At 47.4% G+C, this 20,770-nt stretch overlaps 2 protein-coding genes across 2 annotated transcripts; one reads left to right on the top strand and one right to left on the bottom strand.

Moving 5' to 3' along the window:
- Positions 1-16,874: 16,874 nt before the first annotated feature.
- On the top strand, positions 16,875-17,069 carry CCR75_004524 (uncharacterized protein; the record flags this gene model as incomplete). Its single annotated transcript, XM_067962610.1, has 1 exon — positions 16,875-17,069. One exon carries the CDS (start codon positions 16,875-16,877, stop codon positions 17,067-17,069), a length of 195 nt encoding a protein of 64 aa, XP_067815805.1.
- Positions 17,070-17,900: 831 nt separating this feature from the next.
- On the bottom strand, positions 17,901-18,128 carry CCR75_004525 (uncharacterized protein; the record flags this gene model as incomplete). Its single annotated transcript, XM_067962611.1, has 1 exon — positions 17,901-18,128. One exon carries the CDS (start codon positions 18,126-18,128, stop codon positions 17,901-17,903), a length of 228 nt encoding a protein of 75 aa, XP_067815806.1.
- Between the last annotated feature and the right edge of the window lie 2,642 nt (positions 18,129-20,770).

Genomic DNA, 20,770 nt, shown 5'->3' with positions numbered 1-20,770 from the left:
TTAATGATCTAGTGCTACTCTCTACGGTAAACTTACCTAAGCGATTAGTCACTAATGTGGGTAGCAGTAAACTACTACCCAAGTTCATTGGGCCTTTCCGTGTACTGCATCGAAGAGGCAATGCGTACACAATAGAATTGCCACGTAGGATGCGAACGCATCCTACGTTTTACGTTGGTCGGCTCCGCCCGTACCATCAGTACGCGGCTTCTTCCGAGGACGGATGTGACCACCCTTTTCAAGAATCCCCAAAAGATTCTTGTGATCGCGAACCAGGTTCTCATGTTGAACCTGAAGTTTCTCATGCTTGTTCCGAAGATCCTCGAAACTACGATGAGCTGATGACAGCTCATCGCGAACAGCATGATAGTTCCGCTCGTACTCCAACAAGGAGTACGCACCCTTCGAACGGTCTTCCAACCGCTCGATATGGTGATTCTGCACCATCTGTTCCAACGAGCGACGCTTACCGCGCTCGTGTTCAAGACCCTCCTCCAAATCATGGAGGAAGTGATCCATTTTGTCGATCTTCGACATTAGATCCGACATACGGTTCGGATCTAATTTTCCCTCCTCCACCACAAACATTGGTGGATTCCCACGGTGGTCAACGTTTCCTTGTGGAACGTATCCAGAACCACCGTGATGTGAAGGGGCAGTGAACGAGTTATCTTGATCGCTGGCGTGGTTATCCACCTTCACGTGACAGCTGGGAGCCTCGTTCCCAGCTGGCTGTTGACGTTGAGGGCCTCGTCCGTCAGTATGACGAGACCCATCCGATGGTTCAGAAGGCCCATCGGAAAACACGCGCCCCTGGCGCATGTAAATCGATTGCAAAACGTCAATCGCATCCTGAATCTCAATAGAGATGCGAGCCCTTAGACATCCCCTTTGACTCTCTTCGTGTTGTCAACACAACACGGACACGGATCACCCCAGGTAAAGCATGAAAGCCCAGCCTCATGTGACAAACGATGCAATTTATACTTTGCACCGGTTAGAGTTCGTTTCTCAAACTTAACGCAATTCGCGTTTAGCTTTTGAAGCCAGGCTTTGCGTCCCATATCTTTGACATTGCGAATGAACGCGCTCCAGGCCTGCATAAGCGAGACTTTATCCCGCTTATTGTTTTCTAAACCATCGATGCTTTAAAAAAGCATCGAGATAATAATCTTCCTCAGCGCGAAAGGTCTTCGCGCTGGGATCAAGGCCATGTAGCTTTCTCGCAATCAATAAAGGATATTTATTGTGAGAAGTAGTCTCTCCAGACAAGCTACTGATTAGCCGTTCGGGCAAAAGCCACGGCTTCTTCTCAGAAGCGAGATGGGACATTTTTTTGTCTTCATTCCCCTGAGTGGTACCCACTGAAGCAGGGGTACCACAAGGACTTTTCTTACGATGGCTTACGCCATCGCCATCACCTTGCACATAAACAGGTGCAGGTGACCGTACGGGAAACGGAACTGGCAATGAGGGATCATCCTCATCGTCGGAACCAAATAGACTATTAACTCGTCTATCAGAATGAGCCCTCTCATTCGAAGGCTCAAAGTCAGCCGCCTGACGTCTATCAGGCGACTATTCTATTCTCCTCGGGTCGGCCATTTCGTCCGACTCGCATTCGTAGTCGACCTCCAAAAAGGAGTCGAATTCACGTGGTGAATCACCACGTGCACCCGCAACATCTAGTGTTGCGCGAGTGAAAGATACTACGGCAGACGTTCCGTCTGCCGCAAGAGATAACAGTGCGTCACCCGCGGCTGCACGAACGGCAGCCGAAGGCGCAGCACTATTAACACCCCGCATGAGTTTGTTCTTCATGCGATGGAATTTAAAATGATGGTTCTGACCAATCAACATCATTTTTAAATTAAGTGGTCACATATTGACCACTCCATCCAGTGATAGTCAGACTGATTGTCGTTTAAGGGAGGGGTGATGTGACGGGGTGTATCGTTAGATAAAATTAACACTTAAAGGTTGTCAAGTATTATATTATCCAAAAGGTAGATAATATTTGGAGGATATTACTTTATATAGTAATGCTCAGAAATCTTATCTATAAATAGGTATAGGCCATTATATTAGTTTATCCCGCAGACTAATCAATTGTAGACGTAAACAAAAGAGAGAGATAGATAAGATAAGATTTCAATTGCATGTTTAGTATTAGTTTATAATTAAATTAGAGTTAACAGATAGAAAGAAGAGATACTTAATTATATTAATACAGTGTTCATTTAACCCTCCTTAAGCTAGTTGCCTTAAAGAGAAGTCTCCCTTTGCACGTACTAGTGTACGTGAAATAACGTAAGGCACCACTCGCAACTGAAGCAGTGCGAAGTGGACTTGTACTGAAGCAGTACAAGTCGTAGTGCACCGTTACAGTTATGTAGAAGCTTAAATACAGAAAAACTCTACGGTTTAGATAGGATCGGGACCGGCCTTGACTGATCAAAAGAGAGGGAATAAAAAAGAGAGAGGGTTCAAAATTTTAGGCCGGAAATCTATTCAAAGCATCATTCAATAGAGCAGCCGCATCCAGAGGGAGAAAGGGGAAGGAATCGTGTAATAGAAGAGGGAACTACCACTGTATACCTGAATAATAAATTCTTCATTTCCCGCCTTCAACAAGCAGTCGCTATAATGACTGATGTGAGGACAAATAGAACTATTGTATCCCTCACTGTGAGGGAGCGATTGTTTTTTTTTCAATTCCGACTTTTTTGTCTGTGCATGGTATCAATGCCAGCACGCGAATACTGCAAACCGGGCAGCTACACGACTAAGTGAAGCTGCTAGCACTGCCAACATTTGAGTAGACTCTCAGGCGTGAACCGTAGAGAGCAAGCCGCCTCCGACTCCGGTTGGAGATGACTTTACGAATCGGCGCCATCGTCCGACTCGGTTGCTACTGAAAAGGCCTCCCGTCACCCGAGGCCAAAATCACCAAAGCTATGGTTTCTGGCGTGACAACCAAAGAGTTGTTCGCAACGTTGTTTAACACGTTTGAACCTCTTAATGTGGAGTCATCTTGTGATGACTCCTTTAATGATGAAAGCTCGGGTGTGCATAAATGCATTATTAGTTACGAAGTGATCATAAGGATCAATTCAAGAGGAATGTTGGTTCCAGCGCTAACATTAGCCAAATGGAGAGGGACCGTAAAACGTTGCAGTTTGCTCCCAAAAAGAACCCTGGTTGACCTCTACGGCAACCTAATTCGATGGTCAAGTATGACCAACGAACGGTTTTTAACATCCAATGTTTGACTCATCCAGGCTTCACAAGCCCAGTGAGGACGAAATTAATCTTCATCGATGACTTTTCGGCATCGATGGCACGCTTGCAAAGATTACAACTCCTTGTTTCACGCTAAAAAACATTCATACAGTGTGCAAAGCGCAGGCTACGAAGCCTGGCTTAACAAACTTATTACATTACGTGACCGCTTTAAAGCACGACCCGTAATCTGTGCACGCTATAAGCTGCACCGTTTGTTTAGAGAAGCAGGAAAACCTTGTCTCTCGTTTGGCGACCCATGTCCGTGCTGCTTTAAGGGTGTATTCTATGCACTAGGGAGGCGTACTTCCTTGAAGACCCTCATAGGAGGTCGTGCATCTCTTCGGAGATGCGCGAAGGAATTGATAAGCTACAATCATTTTACGAACGCGCGAAGCGCTCATTTTCCGATGAACCTTGAGCCAAAGAGTGGGATTTGTCAAACTTTTGGACGAGACCCGGAACACGTCTGTCATTATTTAAAATCTCGTTCCCAATAATCGTGCGAGAGTGGATACGTTTGCCATCGAACGAGACATTTCCGTCGGACCCACTCACCTCGCGGTGGTTTGAGAAGCTTTCATGTCGAAAGCGCTTCTCACAGTTCGAGTCCACTAAATGTATGGGAAGGAGAAGGATGAATCGGGTTGAGCTTACTCAGTGGGCCCGATGTTTATCATCTTGACCAAAGTCGCGTTCTCCAGAATTTGCAGGAGGACGCTAATCATGAGCGTTCTCATCTTCGCAACTTAGTGTCGACGGTCGACAAGGTTTATTGCGAACAATTCCAGAATCAACACACGTTGCGGTCGTTGAATTGTTGAACGAACGAGCGCATCGTCGCTGACCCGAGACCATCAGTCTTTGGCGAGTGCTGAATCATAGCTGAAGAAGCCTCGTACTGGTAGTAGGGGGTGGAGACGTTCGACGTAAACCTACGATGCTTGCACATCTTACGAGGCAGCTGAATCTTGTACGCATTGTCTTGGTGGCGCAGTTCACGAAACGGGCCAATATATTTGGGCAGTAACTTATTACTGCCCAAATTCGTTACTACACGTTTAGATAGATTTACTGTAGACAGTAGGGCTAGTATTAACTTTAACTAAAAGAAAATTTAGACATTAATTTTATCCGAGTTCCGTTTCTGCCGGTCTACTGCATCAGCGATGGAACGTGCACGAAACGGAACACTGCTTCTCGAGCCATCAGGTATTGTCCTGCTTAATCGGTTATGTCTTTTGTTTTCAATGCGCCCAGTGCGCACTGCAGATTATATGATTCCACACTTTAGCGAGAGCTTCATTGCTCTCAGTAGTATATTGTTATTGTCGATGCTGGGTAATTTAGCATTGTCATTTTCAAGATCAGCAAAAGCGTTATTTCTGTCACTGAGTTTGTCTTCTACAATGTTGAGTAAATCAACGTTGATACCTTCGCATTGACTGGTGAGCCGATGCCTAATGAGCAAAAGCAAGCGAGTCCTCCTCTTAGTTTAGAGTGACTTTCAAAACAGGGTGGCAAAGCATCGAATTGTTGGTGGCAAATTCTTAAATCGGAACGAGCCTATTCGAACTCGTAAAGGAGTCGACGCATCCTCGAGATTTTTCTTCGAGGACAAGATAATTTGTAAGTTCCTTCTGACAATTCGTTTCAAGAAGGTCATAAATTGACATTTTCAACTAGGTTTAAGCAATTTGAACACCGATCGTTTCACGGTAGCGTTTTGGCATAATTTCCAATTCCGCCGTGAGCAAACATCTTGATCCCAAACTAGTTCACGGGGTAACCCATGGAGTCAAAACATTGTGTCAATAAAGACACGAGCACAGCCTTCGGCTGTGTTTGACTATGGAACTGCAACAAGATGTACTATCTTGCTGAAACGGTCAACAAACACAAGGAAATCCAAAGACGAGGTTCATAGGTATGGACTGCCAACACTCATCCGGGACAGGCAGAGGCTGTAATGAAGCGCGGGATAAGCCTTGGGCTTGACCCGTTGACTAGCTTTGCAAGCACATCTGTACTTGCGGACGATATCATACTGGTGTGGCCACTTGAAATCACAGGTTACCGTGAGAAAGGTTTATTACGTCCACGATGCTCACTTATTGGTGCATCGAGACATGCGGAATCGCATTCACTATGAGTGAGGATGTAGACACGCGGTGTAACGCCAGATATGTCTTTATAATACAGCAAGCCATTGCGTGTTGCGTATCGAACAGATGGACCCCGATACAATTTTGACAATCCCTTTTATGGATGGTCGTGATGGATTTCTAAGATGGTCCATCAAACCTTTGAGAGCCTCATCTTCTTAATAGGCTCTAACGTCGTCAAATAACATTAATGACAGAAAAAATATTGTTACAACAGTGAGCTGTTCAGCTGTTCATTTGCACAGCCGGCTCAAAATCAGGCCGGTGCGAAAGGAAATCAGCGACGGCATTATATCAACCTGGTTTATATTCCAAGGAGAACATTATTATAATCCGCGAAGGAAGACAATCATCTCGTTCATCTATGAGAGCGGTGTGCGCAAAGACGTTTTGTCCTAAAAGCCGTGAACGGTAAATCTCTTACGAGATAGAAAATCAAATTAGCTAGTGCGTATTTCATGGCGAGGAGATCCGTGTCATGCATTAGATAATAACGCACAGCTTGTTGAAGCTGTCGCGTTTCAATGCAGACGACGCGCTATTAAATCTATATCGTACTGCATTAGCGTAAAGCCGATTGCAAAATCGCTGGCTCACAGACCGCCTGGCTTGGTCCGCAAATCGCCAATATTGATGGTGCATCAAGCTTCGCTTTATACCCTCAAATGAACGCTGACAATCAGCGTTCTAGGACCATTTCACATTTTTCTTCAACAAAGAAGAAATATGTGCTGTCGCATCGGCCCAATTGCGGGAGTACTTATGCAAGTACGCCGCTATGCCGAGGAACTTTCGAAGTCCTTTTCCATCGACTGGCACAGTCCAGTCAGTGATGGTCATGATCTTTTCCGGATCAGGGCGAACACCATGTTTACCCACGATGCACCAAGAAGTGATATATCGTTTGCAGCAAATATGCACTTCTGGAGATTTGCATGCAACCTATGCGTGAGCATAAGAACGGTTCGGACGTGAGCTCGATGAGCTTAGCTTCCAAATATCCACTCATGGCTCTGAACAATATAAAAAAAAATTGGTGCAAATACCCGCACCGATCTCAACAGATCGGTTACACATCTGTTGAATGTTGCAGGGACATTACCAAGCCCCTGTGGCACAACTCGTTACTTCCAAAGCACTCCGCTTGGTATACTTACTGCTACTTTGTTCACGCATGGGTATCTGATAAAATCCACCCATCAGATCCATGGACGAAAAGAAGATACTTTTTGACATTCCCTCAATAATTACGTATTTTCTCGGTTGAGCCGGTACCGTTGCAGCGTTCGATATGTTGAGCGCGTGCACAATCTGTCACCCATATACGCGTGAAGCACTAGGAAGGTAGCGGATTGTGCACGCGCTCAATAAATTGAACGCTGCACCAATATTAGCTCAAACGCCGATAGCAGGAAAAGACATGGTATGTCAAAGAGTACCATCTTCTTGTCAATATATCTGATGGATGGATTCTATCATCCTTATGCGTGAAGAGGATATTCAATGCCCCTGCAACATCGAAGATGTGTAACCAATCTGTCAACAATAGTGTGGGATTTCGAACCGAGATATTTTGATGACGCCTTCGTTCATAAAAGCCACGAGTCAAAAGTCGGACGTTGAAGTGCATCGTTCCCACGTCCGAAAGGTTCGTGCATTTACGCGTGAGCATAAGTTGCATGCCAACTTCACGAAGTGTATACTCGCTGCAAGCGAAACACCACTTATTGAGTGCATGTCGGTAAATACGGTGCACGCCCTGATCCGTAAGCGATCAAGGCGATCACCGAGTAACCTGTGCCAGTCGATTTAAAGAAGCCTCGAAGGTTTCTCGGCTTGGCGGCCCGTACTTACATAAGCACTCCCGAAGTTGTGCCGAAATGACAGTACATCTTTCTTCTTCGTTAAAGAAATGTAAAGTTGTCATAGAGCGATGATTGTCAGCATTACTATGAGGGTGTCAAGCAAAGGTTGATGCAATTGCCTATCTTGGCGATTGCGGACCAAGGCAGATGATTTCATGCGGTCTGTGACGCAAGCTATTTTGCAATCGGCTGTGCGTTAATGTAATATGACACAGACGGTGCAAAGCGCGTCGTCTCCTATCAATCGCGTCATCTATAACCAGCTGAATGCAATTGCCCAGTGTATGACGAGGAGCGCATTGCCATGAAATATACACTGGATAAATTTAAGGTCAATCTCTTGAAAGATTGACCGATCAGTGTTTATACGAGCCATGCGGCCGTAAAAAGTTCACTCATCGCAAAAAAATGGCGAGATAGTTACCTTCCTTTCTTGAAGCATAAATTCTCCGTGGAATTAAAACCAGGACGACTAAACGTCGTCGCTGATCCCTTATTTGTGTCGGCACGTTTTTTTTGAGCCGGTGGTGGAAAAAATTAAAAGTGAGCATGAGCCTAACGCTGCAGCAATATGTGTTTTGACATGAACATTACTTGACGATAGAAGAGCCTATCAAGAAGGCAAGACTCTAAAAGCTTTGATGAATTTCCTTAGAAATCCATCACAACAATTCTTAAAAGGATGGTCATAATCGTATCGATTCTAAACAGATCAATACAAAACACGCAATGATTACTGTATTACACAGGTATTGCAGGCGACACATTTCATTTCGCATTCCCACCCATAATATTCTGCGTTTACACATCTTGTATCAGTACCAATATGTGGCTATCGTGGACATGAGAAATTTATCTCACGATAACCAAAATTTCTACTGACCACCCCAGTTTATATCCATTCGCAAGCTCTTACGTGCTTGCGAAGTTTGTCAAAGGTTGAAGCCCAGTGCTTGATTCTGTACTCCGTTAAAACCTCTGCCTGTTCCGGCAGAGTGTTGGCAGTCCGTATTTATGAAATTCGTCTTCGAATTCCCGAAGGCACCCACAAGAAAATGGTATTGTTGCGTTTGTTGTCGTTCCAGCTAAATCGTACATCTTGCTGCAGTCCCGGAGTCGATCACAGCTAAAGGCTGTGCTGATGTCTTTGTTGACACGATATTTCGACTCCGTGGATTAACCCGTGAGCTGGTCTCAGGTTGAGACCCCTGGTTCAAGGCGGGGTTCCGGCATTTTGTGTTCAGATAGATACTTGGAACACAGTTAAAAATGTCAACTTTTGACAATCCAGAAAAAATGGCCAGACTTATCCTCGAAGAAATACATCGCGGAATCGTCTATTCACTTACGAGTTGAAGCGAGTTCTTGCCGATGGCAGGATTTGCCATCAGCAATTCGGTGCATGCATCATCAAAGCATACACCACTTTTCGTGAACGGCTGATGCCAACCACGTATACCCGCCTAGTTTTAAAGTGACTCCTATTCAAGTGGGAGAGGTACTCACCCGAGCAAAGAACAATCTAGCTCTTTCTCATCCTGCATTGAATCTACGGTCAATGCGAAGGATATCAATGTTGAGTCAATTAACATTGAAGGGGACATACTCAATAATAGCGATCAGGTTATAGCTGACTTTGATGACGATGCTGAAATACTCAGCATCGATAACAACAATATTAGTGCGAACAAAATTACTCACGATAGAGGACAATGACATTTCCGCAGTGCGCACCGGGCGCACTGAAAACAAAACCAAAATCGAGTCAGCAGGAGAATTCCTGCAGGCTTCATAGGCAGTGATCCGTTTCGTACAGGATTCAATTGCTCATGCGATTGACCGGCAAATCCGGGACTCTGGCAAAACTTAATAATAAACATTCCATTAACTAATGCTAAAGATGTAATCCTACTGTCTACGGTAAATCTATTATACAGGTAGAGACAAATGCGGCACTAATTAAATTACGGCTCAGGTACATCGGCCCGTTTCGTGAACAGCACCGCAAAGACAATGCGTGCACGATCGAGCTGCCTCGTAGGATGCGTACGCATCCTACGCATTATGTCGGGCGTTTCTGCCCATGCCATCAAAACGAGGCTTCTTCCAGTTCCTGAATAAACTGGCATGGTCTAAGACATCCGCTAAAGACTGATGGCCCCAGGACGGAGACTGGCTCTCACAAACCAGAAGCTTGACTACACCCTTCTAAATTGACGAACTGCCACCAGTCCGTCTTGAAGGGACTGATGTGTCCGTTCATTTGCCAGTTGATCAACCGCAACTTGCGCACAGTTATGCAACTGTTCACACGAAATACCGTCGACCGTCATCGCTAAATCGCGACGATGTGATCTTTCGTGATCGACCTCCACCCATAAATGCCGATGGACGTGATCCTGGTCACGTGATGACTCGGGTTCGACGAATGAGTAGAACACGGTTTTTCCTGCTCCTCCACATCCCTTGACGGATTCGAGTAGTGAGAATCGTTCTCTAGTCGAACGCTCCTTGAACCAGCGCAAGGTGAAGGTGGTTCGATCGTTGGCGAGGTTTATCCACCCTGGCATAATAAATGGCAACCTCGTTCCCAACTAATGATAGATGTCCCAGGTTTCGTTCGACAATACGACAAGAAGACCCATCCTCTTACTCAGAGGATCCTTTGCAGAACGAGCGCTTCCCGAACTCGTAAAGGATTGGAGGTTCTCAATCCCTTCGCGCATCTCGCAAGAGATGGGCGTCCTCGAATAATAATTTTTAAGGGAGTATGACTCATGGGGCATGACAAGACAGCAGCATGAGTCCACCACGAGAAGCAAGGCAAGCCTGCCTCTCTGGACACGCGGTTAAGCTTGTAGCGTGCACCGACTACAGTCCGTCTTTCGAACAGGTCACGAAAAGCATTCAGTTTGTCAAGTCAGGCGTCGCAGCCTAGGCTTTGCACAGTCTGTACAAATGATTCCAAAACTTGGAATTAAGGAGTGACATCCTTCGCCCGCTGCATGTGAAGCCTCGATACCGGAAAGTGATTGATGAAGAGTTCTGTTTCGTCCTCACCAGACTTGTGAAGGCTGGATGAGTTGAATTACGAGCGGTCGTTTTTCATACCTTACCAACGAGTTATGTTGCCCTAAGAGGGCAACCAATGTTTATTTCGGGAGCGAACCGCAACGGATTGCGGTTCACCTCCTGTTGGTTCATGTTAACGTTCACGCTTACATTACTCTCGGAGAGATCAAAAGGATCACTCTGTCCCTGGATGCATACTAGCACCACCAGTAGCATGCTTAATGAATTGACCTTTACGATCTACTCCGTTCCTGATGTTGCATTCTGACATCACCAGAGCTATCATCGTCTATGGAGTCATCACAAGATGACTCCACACCAAAAGGGTCCGACGAGCAGTTAAACAATTTCGTCATCACCTCTTTGGTTGTCACGTTAGAGCCCGTAGGCTTAACAAACGCAAATTGGGTGAATCGGAGGCATAACAATTGAAAACGAGTCCGGTGATGAATCCGACTCGTGCTAGTTGGAGCTGAAGGTGACGAACTCCTCACACTAGACGCATTAGCGTCAACTAAAACATTTGCATCACTACCAGCTACCTGGAGCCGTGTATCTGACAGCTTTGCGCCTACACAGGCTACGCGCACGGATTTCGCTACCATGCGCAATTAAAAGTTGGAATTTATTTAAAACCAACGAGTGCTAATTTACAGAGAGACACATGATAGTATTATCTGTCACTTTACAAAATTTACTATAGTGACTTTGTTTATAGGGGGATGTAATGGGGTGTCTCGTTTCCTAAATATTATTTTCATTAATCGGAATAATAAATACTATTCCCCATGATAGGAAAAAAATCGTTTTCTAAAAGAGGAAATAAATAATGAAGTACAAAACTATTATCGTTTATTAATTTTGACTAAATGTTCCAAATTACAAAATTTGGTCATATTGAGACAAGAAGACAATCGTTCAATTGATTAGTTGATTTAATTTTAAATCGCCCCATCCAATCAATACAAGACACGATAAACGGTGCGCAACGGAGGCGCATTGGATAATTAGTCATTAATATTCGAAAGCCAGTAGATAGATGATCCTTACAAAATAACTTAATTTATTAATACGGTATTTATTTTTCCTTATATTAAAGCCTTAGTAGTAACCCTTAGTAGCTACGACTTCAAGCTACTTAGAATCTTCCTCTGCACATTATGTCGTTAAGGAATCGAGGCACCTATCAGTGGTACTGTTGTCAGTACTGGCAAAAGATGCCCCCTCAAAGTATTGAGAGGTTATTCCCTCAAGTTTAAATTGGGAAGTATCTTCTCCAACTGCTTCGACGTATGGTTTGAAAACCACAGTGATCTCCTCTACAATCAACTCTCCAGTCGATCAAGGACTTTTGCGCTGTCTCTTATGGACAGCGTCTCGTTTTTTATGCTGCTTTCGAAGCAAGCATCCTAGTTTCGCACCACTCAACCAACTCGATTAGTCAAACTTTAACACTGCCTCTGCTTGTGCACAATATGTCGACGTCGCAATGATGGACCTTCGACGCTGCATGTGTTTGCGACAGGCGTCGGGAATCTAACTCCACAGTGTGATGGGTTGTCACACGGAGTCGTGCAAACGACGAACCATAAGTGAGGCTATTGCACTCACTCGTCGGACATCCACACGCTTATGCACGCTCTAAGACGGTCATCAGATGGTCACCTGATGAATGTGACGCAGGCACCGTAACGGCTTGATGCTGCCAGTTTTTGCAGGGCTCGTTCTTTCTGAGCCATGGTATCCAAGGATGACATCAAATTTGTCATCCAGATCCAGTACTATGTTTGTGAGTGAGGAGCACCTTTCCTCAAAAGACTTGCAAATTCTTTTGAGATTGCTGGATTGGTAGATCGCTTTGCACCTACTGAACCCGACCGTTTTTTTACGATCCGCCTCGCGGTTGCGATTTCGCAACAGCTCGGACCCGCGTTCTCCGCTACTTTAAGTGAAATGTCGATTGCTGTTTTAGTGTTTCTAGGCACTGGGCGTGGGGCACTACGTAGTAGCCCGCCTTTTGTTCGTTTGCGACAGCAGCATATATATGCTGCTAGCGGGCCGACGCTTTCGCGGCGACTAAAGCTAAGCACCTGCTCAAATTAGAGGCGCTTCATAAAGCGATCTCTGTATCGGATCAGGAGAACTTCAGCCTGAAACAGGCTATCGTTCACTCTGGCTATCGTCTAATAAGACGACAAGAAAACAGAGGTCCAGAATCTATGGACTTCTCGTATGTGGAGAGCGAAAACCCTCGCTCTTCGAGTTCGGTTTCAGGTTTTAAGCATCCTGTTCTCAACACCTCCGCGTGTTGAGAGCTTGCGGGTGAAGCAAATTTCCTTTTTATTGAGCCATGCCGAGTTTATGGATTATGAACTCGGCTATAGCCGCGTGATGCTCGTCTCTTTGTCGAACAAACAACGGCTGGCCCGCCTTCAGTCGAACTCATTCGTTCGACCACTCTTTATGCAAGGTCATTCAAATGAGTGAACGTTTCACGCATTGCGTAGAAGCCTTCTTGATGGGCTTAAAAGCTCCCTCCTTCTTAATCCAATATGTCCATTTTGGATACGACGTTGAACGGACTACGAAGTGCTTTAGGTGTAACAGGGCACTTTTGCTAGGACTGATAACAGTGCTAGCCAACCTACGCTGGTAACAGTGAATTTAAGGTTCCTCCATTACTTCACGTACACTAACGTGCAAATGAAGGTTACAAATAGCTAAGAAGTCTTAGCTACTAGAGGTCGATGCTAAGGCTTTAGTACAGAGAAAAAGTGAAACTGGTTTATTATATTGAGTTCCTGCGTAACGATCATCTATCCACTAAATTTAATAAATATATTATTAGCTTTGTATAGCGCGTCCTTGCGTCCCGCTTAATTGTGTCTTGTAACGATTAGGGGGTTGATTTAGACTTTAATCAAACAATTAATAGAAATATTGTCTTGTTGCGTCAATATTACTAAATTTGGTAATATTGAACTATTAAGTCAGAATTATTTTAGGATTGTAATTTTGTATTTTCTTTGTTTATATCTTCTTAGAGGAAATAGTATTTACTGCTCCTCGTGTAGGAAATTATATTTATGTAAGGGTACACCCGTCTCAACAATAGCTTTTGAAGAACTTAAGAAACAACTTGTTGAATTCGTGACTATAAAGTTGAGAAAGAAAAGCTCTTTTCCTCCAAACTCAAGGCGGTATGCCGTCGTCAAGATCTATATGTATAAAGCACAAGGTGAGTGAACATCAGCTTCCATTATTCTCTCCTCCGCCTTAAAAATTAAGTAAAGACAGTCTCGTCGCACAAGTTACAAGATCTTGCGCTCTAGGTAGATTTTATAACTGGTTACTCTTCAAATCGCCGTGCCCGGAGCAGAGATTTGACTGAGAACCCGGGCTAGCCTTAGTTAGTCCATTAAAGCGAGCACGTCACCAGCCGCGGCGGGTGGTGATCAAGGCGAGATGGACGGTGCCTCTGGATGGGTAGGGGGTAGGGCAGCTCCGCAACAGCTGTATCCTCCAGACCCCGGGGGGGGGGGCAGTGGGAAGGGGGCGGGACACTCGACTCCGCACCGCGGAGACAAAGACTACGGGTCTCCTAGCCGCAGCCCGCAGATACTGAACGAAATCTATGGAGGTGTTCTTAATACCGGGATAGACGGCGATCAAGGGGCTCATCCACGTGAGTTGGTAGAAAATCCTCCCAGTGCGGGTAATAGGGCGGACGGGGAGAGGTCTGCAAAGTGAGCGGCCCAAAGACGACAGGACCAAGCGAGAAGGGGAGGCCAGACTCAAGGGGTCTGAACTCCAGGCGATTGGCCCGCGGCGGTGTAGGCGTGGGGGGGGGGCTTTGTCTGAGCAGCGGAACGTGGAAGTGACGGGTCCTAGCGGGCCCGTGATCGTTCTACCTCCGCAAAATGAGTGACGAGCAGATATTTGCGGCGGTGACGGCGGAACTTTGAGCCGCTCCAGAGGCGGTTCAACGGGAGGCGCGGAAAGCCACTGTGGCAGCTTTGTTTGCGGCTGAGTTGGAGGCGCTAAACATGCCACTCGATCGAGTACCAACGACGAAGCAGCGGTACACCAGGTTGAAAGGGGCCGAGTCGGATTAGCTCTTAGGATTTTTTTGAAGAAGTCAGCGTCGTGGATGGCTGCGCTTATGCCGAATAGTGTAAGCACGCCCGGGGAATATGTCGGGATCTGTACAACTCTTCCTGGTCTTCATCGACCATTTTCGAGAGTAGAACCAGCAAAGTCAAGTGGGCAAGGAAACCTGTGCTACATCAATGGGCGTCGGTCCTCAGGTCAATCTGCTGACACGGGCCTACGGACTGAAAACTACCAAATGTTTATGGTTAATCCATCCAAGTATTCGGCGGAAGAAATCAAACAGCTGAGGGTAATATGTGCATTCCCAGGTCGTGACCGATCGGGTCCGCGCCTCCGAACTAGCACGGAGGTTGAGTGGAAGGTTATTCAGGGGTTGGTAGAGGGCCACATCATCAGCCGGGGTCTGCCGCATTTTCTCAAGAGAATTTTCACTGCGATGGACCGCTTGTGGTTCCAGATAACAATTCAGATGCAGGTGGAGGGCAAATTGTCCTTTCTCTCGTTGGTGCTGGGACTATCATAACCAGCCGGCAGCATACTTAAGCGTTGAAGGAAGACATATTGCTGGATGCAGAAGGATTTAAAGTGAACCTTGGGGACCTTCATATGATGCTGAGTCAAGTCAAGATTATAAGTTACAACAAGGGTCAACGGTCAATCCATTATTTTCTTTATTCGTACTGCGACGAAGAAATTTCCGGCGCACGGTAGTCCCGTTCAGACGCCGTTTGTATCAGCTTTAAAATCCTCGTGCTCCGAGCGCGGGGTCAGTATGGAACCGGCAGATTGGATGCGACGTCACCAGACTAACGACTGTATCAGAATACGTGGTATCGCTGTATAACGACACACGTTTTATGGACATCGGGCGGCTTACTGCATTTTTCACAGAACTTATTAGTACTGAGGTGGAGCTGGAGAACTTGGACGCGTGTACATCCAACTCTCGCACCTCCACGGTATGAAAATTTAACGGTCCAGTTGGACGGTTGCCCCGAGTTTCTTCGCGTCATCGTGCGCATCGGCTGGTATGGGATCTACATAGTTCTTAAGCATCATGAGGTGGGGCGGCGGCTGCAGTGCTTGGTTGCGAGTCTCTTGGCCACCCCATATCAAGATACGGTTATTCTGCCAAACATTTACAGTGTTCGGGGGGGTGATTGCTTTCGAAGGGGAAGTATTGGCCCCTGAGGATCTCGCTGTTCCATTTCACAGCTTCGAGGAAATGAAGGTTGTGGCAACTCAACGGATCTGCCTACAGAACCAAGCAGATAGGGTGGCAGAATCGTCGGTTAATCCACCCGAGGTGCACGTCCGCGTGACAGAAAAAAGGTCTCGCTCCTACCATTTCTACAAGTGTCCAGGATGTCAGCTCGCGTATCAGCGGCCGGGCGGCATCTCACCCGGTCCTCTCGGCAAGTCCAGATGGCGTACCCATCTCAGCTCCGAAACCGCTCTGGGTCACGGTGTCTCGACGAGGTCGTACGAACCGTCATGGAATCATTAAAGCGATTACTACCCGTCGGGCTCCTAGGTCCATTGGTAGCTTTAAAGCAAAAGGAAGGTGCTGAAGTACGAAGCCTGCTTTAGGAAGCGGACTGCCTAAAAGAGCAGCTTATGGAGATGCCCGCTGAGACCGAATTGGTATCAGTTACGGAAGATTCGATTCTACAAGTGTTGCGGTTGCGGCACGTTGCCACGCCGGCGCCAGAGAATTGTCTGGCGCTTGCGGTGGTACAAGCACTGGCCAACGACGACCTAGCACAAGCGGAGACAATTCTGAATAGGGCTGCGACGTGTGTGAAACAGGGATTTAAATACACAGGTCAACTACAAATGACGGATCAATTCGACCATGCAGAGCACTGAAAAATCCTGGTAAATGTACGGCGACGATAGATGACAATGTCCATTAAAGAGTCTACCAAACAATTTTAATGGTATCTGGAAGAATACGCGGCCAGCGCCACGAATAGGGTAATGCTAACCGGTCACTATAACTTGAGAGGAAGCGCCATGCTTCTTATGGCTGCCAATTTTTTGCAACGAGATGTTTACGGGATCGGGCAGCCAAGCGATATACACCACCCATGGAACTGCTGCCTTTATAGGCCAAGCTCGATGACTTAGGCTAACAAGGTGATTGAGACAGGGGACCAGCTCATCTTGACTATATCAGAATGTGTCGAGATGATAGCGACAGCCAAAAGAGCGGACCCAATAAATTTAACTCTTATACTCTGGTACACAGACCGTCACTATTCGGCCTACGTTCACTGCACGCTACCTGGTCCGCACGACTCTGGGGTCTTGGCTGATGATGGCCTCGCTGAGGGGTGACATCAACGAGCTGTCTACCAGACAAGCAGTCGGTGACATGACGTACACATTGCGCCAAGATATTCACTTGAATCTCCGGTGGTCCCGGTATCCCGCACTTCTCGAGTTCTTGGTGAATACGGTTGCCGCCAGCTCTGCGGACACCCAGCTCCGCTTAATGACGACAAATCTTCTTCAGACTAGCCCAGCGGAAACTCAGCGGCTGCAACTGGCATATCGTCTTCCGGTATAGGTGATGGTACAATGGCAATCTTGGGGGGACCGAGCGGGCGGCGCTTTACGACGTTCGAGCTGGTAAAACGGAGCTCCAACAGTTGCAAGGTCCTGATCTCAGCACAAAAAATTGGCAGAGTATCCTAGCGAACGGTAGTGCAGACACCGTTCCTCCATAACTGCTACCAGAACTGCCATCGCCAGGGTATACGTATTCAAGTATCGATCCAGTTCAGGCGTTGGTGGAGCAGTCCGGGGATAGTGGTCATACCAGTCTAGTAATTCGTCACCAGTCAACGACACTGGTCACTCAACGTGGTCAGAGAGCTAAGCAGCCGGTCTGCGTGACGGCGGCGGTCCAGCATTACAAATAGAAAGATTGAGGTCCTGGCAGGACATGTGACAAGACCTTGAGTCGGAGTGGCCGAGGACAGCACTTAGTGGGTTCCCAACGGTGGGGTCCAATAACATTGACTGGAACAAGGTGGCCCAAACGGAACCGCGGCGTCTTCCCACTATGGTACGACGCTTTCCTCATAAGAGCCAACTCCTGCAGGTTTTGAGCGATGAAACCCTCGTGGCGTGGTCCGCGGTATGGCGCCAAGAATGTATGTATGATCGTCTCGCCGTGTATCAAGACCGGGTGTCTGACCATGTCACTTGAAGATGGCTTAAGGATTGGAAGGAAATAACTTCGCGCCAAATAGCCCGGTCCTCACTGGCACCTCTCATCGATAGTTCGGATGATTGGCGGAGGTGAAAAGACAGCGGATACGGCGGTGACGACCTTCTCCGACGGTGTGATATACCCTACAAGGAAAAATTTGCTCGTCACATCATCTGTGTGCTGCTATAGAAGGCCGAGATCCAGTCCATCATGGGTGAGGACGCCGCAAAGGACACTGGCATTGCGTCCCAGTTGCGCCGTCATTTTGCGGGTCTGACAGCCCTGACGGCATATCGCTCGGCATTCACGGAGATGGTCAACCAGGACGACTGGACGATACTCGACACGTTCTTTGAACACTCTATCACCCAGATGAGTCTTCAAGTCCACCCCAAAACTAAGGACAGCCATTTGAGAAGTCAGTACCTGGCGACAAGTCAACATGTGTCTCAAGGGGATCTATACGGCTTGTACCATCAGCTTAAATGGGACGGAAACTCTCTAGCAGACGGGAAAGCCGCTCTCGACAGGAGAAGGTTATCCGAGAGAAACTCAGAATGTGAGGGGACTTACGAAGGAATCAAGAGCCGGTTGGTTCGAGGCTTGGCGGAGAATGCCGACGGGTCAGCGCCCAATTGTTCGTTGCATACAAGAAATGCATGTAAATAGTGAGGAGTTAGCTACGCGTTTGCAAGATGACTGGAAGCGCAGGTGAGGACAACCACAGCTTGTCACAGGGTCTCTTCTATCATACTGGAGTGTCGGTGCAGACAAAACGGTGTGTGTGGCAATTTTACTCGACCCACGTCGAGCAGCCGAGGCACGTCCATGGCATCCTGAACTGTGGGAAAACCGGGTCGTCTGCGTTGAGATCGGAGATGTCCTGCTGGTGGATATATATGCGCCAAACCGTCATGCCGAAAGTGAAACATTTTTTCTCACCTGGTGGAATGGCCGTGGCCAAGCCGAGATACCATGCTTGCGGGCGATTTCAACTCAGTACAAAGTCCCCAACTTGACCGCTTGGGTGGCCAGCGCACTGGACGTCCAGAAAGTGCTTAGTTAGTCCACTTGCTAACTTTAATGGGGCTCGAAGACGCCAGTACATTGTCGGCCCCGATGGATGACGACGATCCACTAGAACCGACGGAATCTTTTACGGACCAAATCGGCGGCTAGCAGAACTGATCGGTTTTATGTTCCGCGTTGGTGGGCGTCTATGATGCAATGGGTGGAGGTAACGGAGCCGACCGTCGAGTCCGACCATCAACGGGTGTCTCTTGCTCTAGGGCGGAATGCGTTAAATGCACCCGAAAGCAGAAGTGTGCGTCCTGTCCAGTACCCTATTTCCTCCCAGAACCCAGCGTGGTTCAACAGGCACTGCTGTCAGAGCTGATCGGTCGGAATGTGGGGCGGGACCCATCAACGCGTACATGGGATGACCAGGTTCTCCGGTGTATTGCTGCAATCAAAATGGTGCGCAAGCGTTCAAAACAACGAAGCAAACACTATGTGGAAAAGGTTCAGCGGCAAACGCGAGCAGGTCTAACAAGTCGACAGCAACACATACACGCTCATCGAGCAACGCTTCGCGAGGAGTGTATGATTCACGAGGGGCGCCGACTTGAGCGTACGACGGATCGACTGCGATGGGATTTCAAGCGCGTTTCCGATTGGGAACGGGACGAAACAGGTACCAACCTTCACCAACTCCATGGGGCGGTTCGCGCCATGCCACAGTCGCTGATAAGTTTGCAACGGAGCGGCAGCAAATTTTAGGCCGGAGTGACAGCACTACACCGCAGTGGCGCATGCGTCAGGCGTTCGATGAATTCGTCACAATTCCGGAAGCTCGCAAAATAACTTCGATCGAAAATGCGTTCTTGCTTCAGCCTGTGGGCATGGACGAAGTGGTCACTGCAACATCAGGACTTAATCGGCACAAGGCGGCCGGGCCTGATGGGCTTTATAATTACTTTTATAGAGACACTTAAGCTATATTGGCGCTGGCGATGGTACTCCTCGGAAACGAATTACTGAATGGGACGGATCCGCCGCCTTCGTTTGTAGAAGACCTTATTATTCCACTTCGCAAAAAGAGGATGCTATGGATTACCGGCCGATATCGCTTCTTCAAACAGGGTACAAAATATTTGCCAACCCTATGGCAACACGTTTACAAGCTATTCTTCCTAAGGCAATTGGGTACAACCAGCAGGGATTTGTGCAGGGACGACAGATGATGACAACAGTCATGATGATGCGCACCGCAATCTCTACTGCTCGGGCTGAACCTGGCCTCGGCTGATGCGGCCGGGCAGAGAGCATCTCAACAGTCCTGTTGAGAGCCTCGCTCCAAGCCTGCTCATGCCTCAGCTCATCCTGAGTCTGAGTGACGGACTCCGCCGCAGCATGGCTTTGTGCCTCGGACGCGGCCCTCCGCTGTCCGAGCACGAATGCCTCAAACTGCTCCAACTGAGCAACATGTTGCTCAGGAGGACTAACCAGGAGCCTGGCCAGGGCTTGTTCACCAAGTCCCTGCGCCATTAGCCCTGCCACCTCCCGATGATGTTCGGAGAGGTGGGGAAAATGAGCCCAATCAATATTGAGGCTCATCATCACGTACACACGCAGAGATGCGGGTCATGGGAAGGATTTCAAGTGCTACCAAGTGTAGGCGGGCACGTCGTAATGCGGCCACGCTCTACTTAAGCACACTCCCTAGCACAGCGAGGAAGCGGTTTGCCCCTGCTTCTCTTGCGTGCAGTGAGGTAACTGTGGTGGGCGCGTTAGCGACCTCACCCAACGCACTTAGTACTTTGTTAAGTGTCGTCACGGGAGCGGTAATCCGTCTCCTCGTCCGAACTTACAAAGTAGAAAGTAGTTCTCAGACTGAAAAAAATAAAATCTCTATAGATAACACTTAATATGTATTGCGAGCGTAACTTTTTAGATTTCTCGCGTAACGGATGACGCTAGCCGTCATCATGAATGACGCTAGGCGTCATCGCTCTTAATGTGAATGCACCCTATGTGCATCACATACACAAGGG

This window comes from Bremia lactucae, linkage group LG8 (genome assembly GCF_004359215.1).
Source record: "Bremia lactucae strain SF5 linkage group LG8, whole genome shotgun sequence".
NCBI classification, from domain to species: Eukaryota; Oomycota; class Peronosporomycetes; order Peronosporales; family Peronosporaceae; genus Bremia; species Bremia lactucae.
Note: the sequence above shows the minus strand (reverse complement) of the source record. Positions and strands in the feature narration are given on the sequence as shown.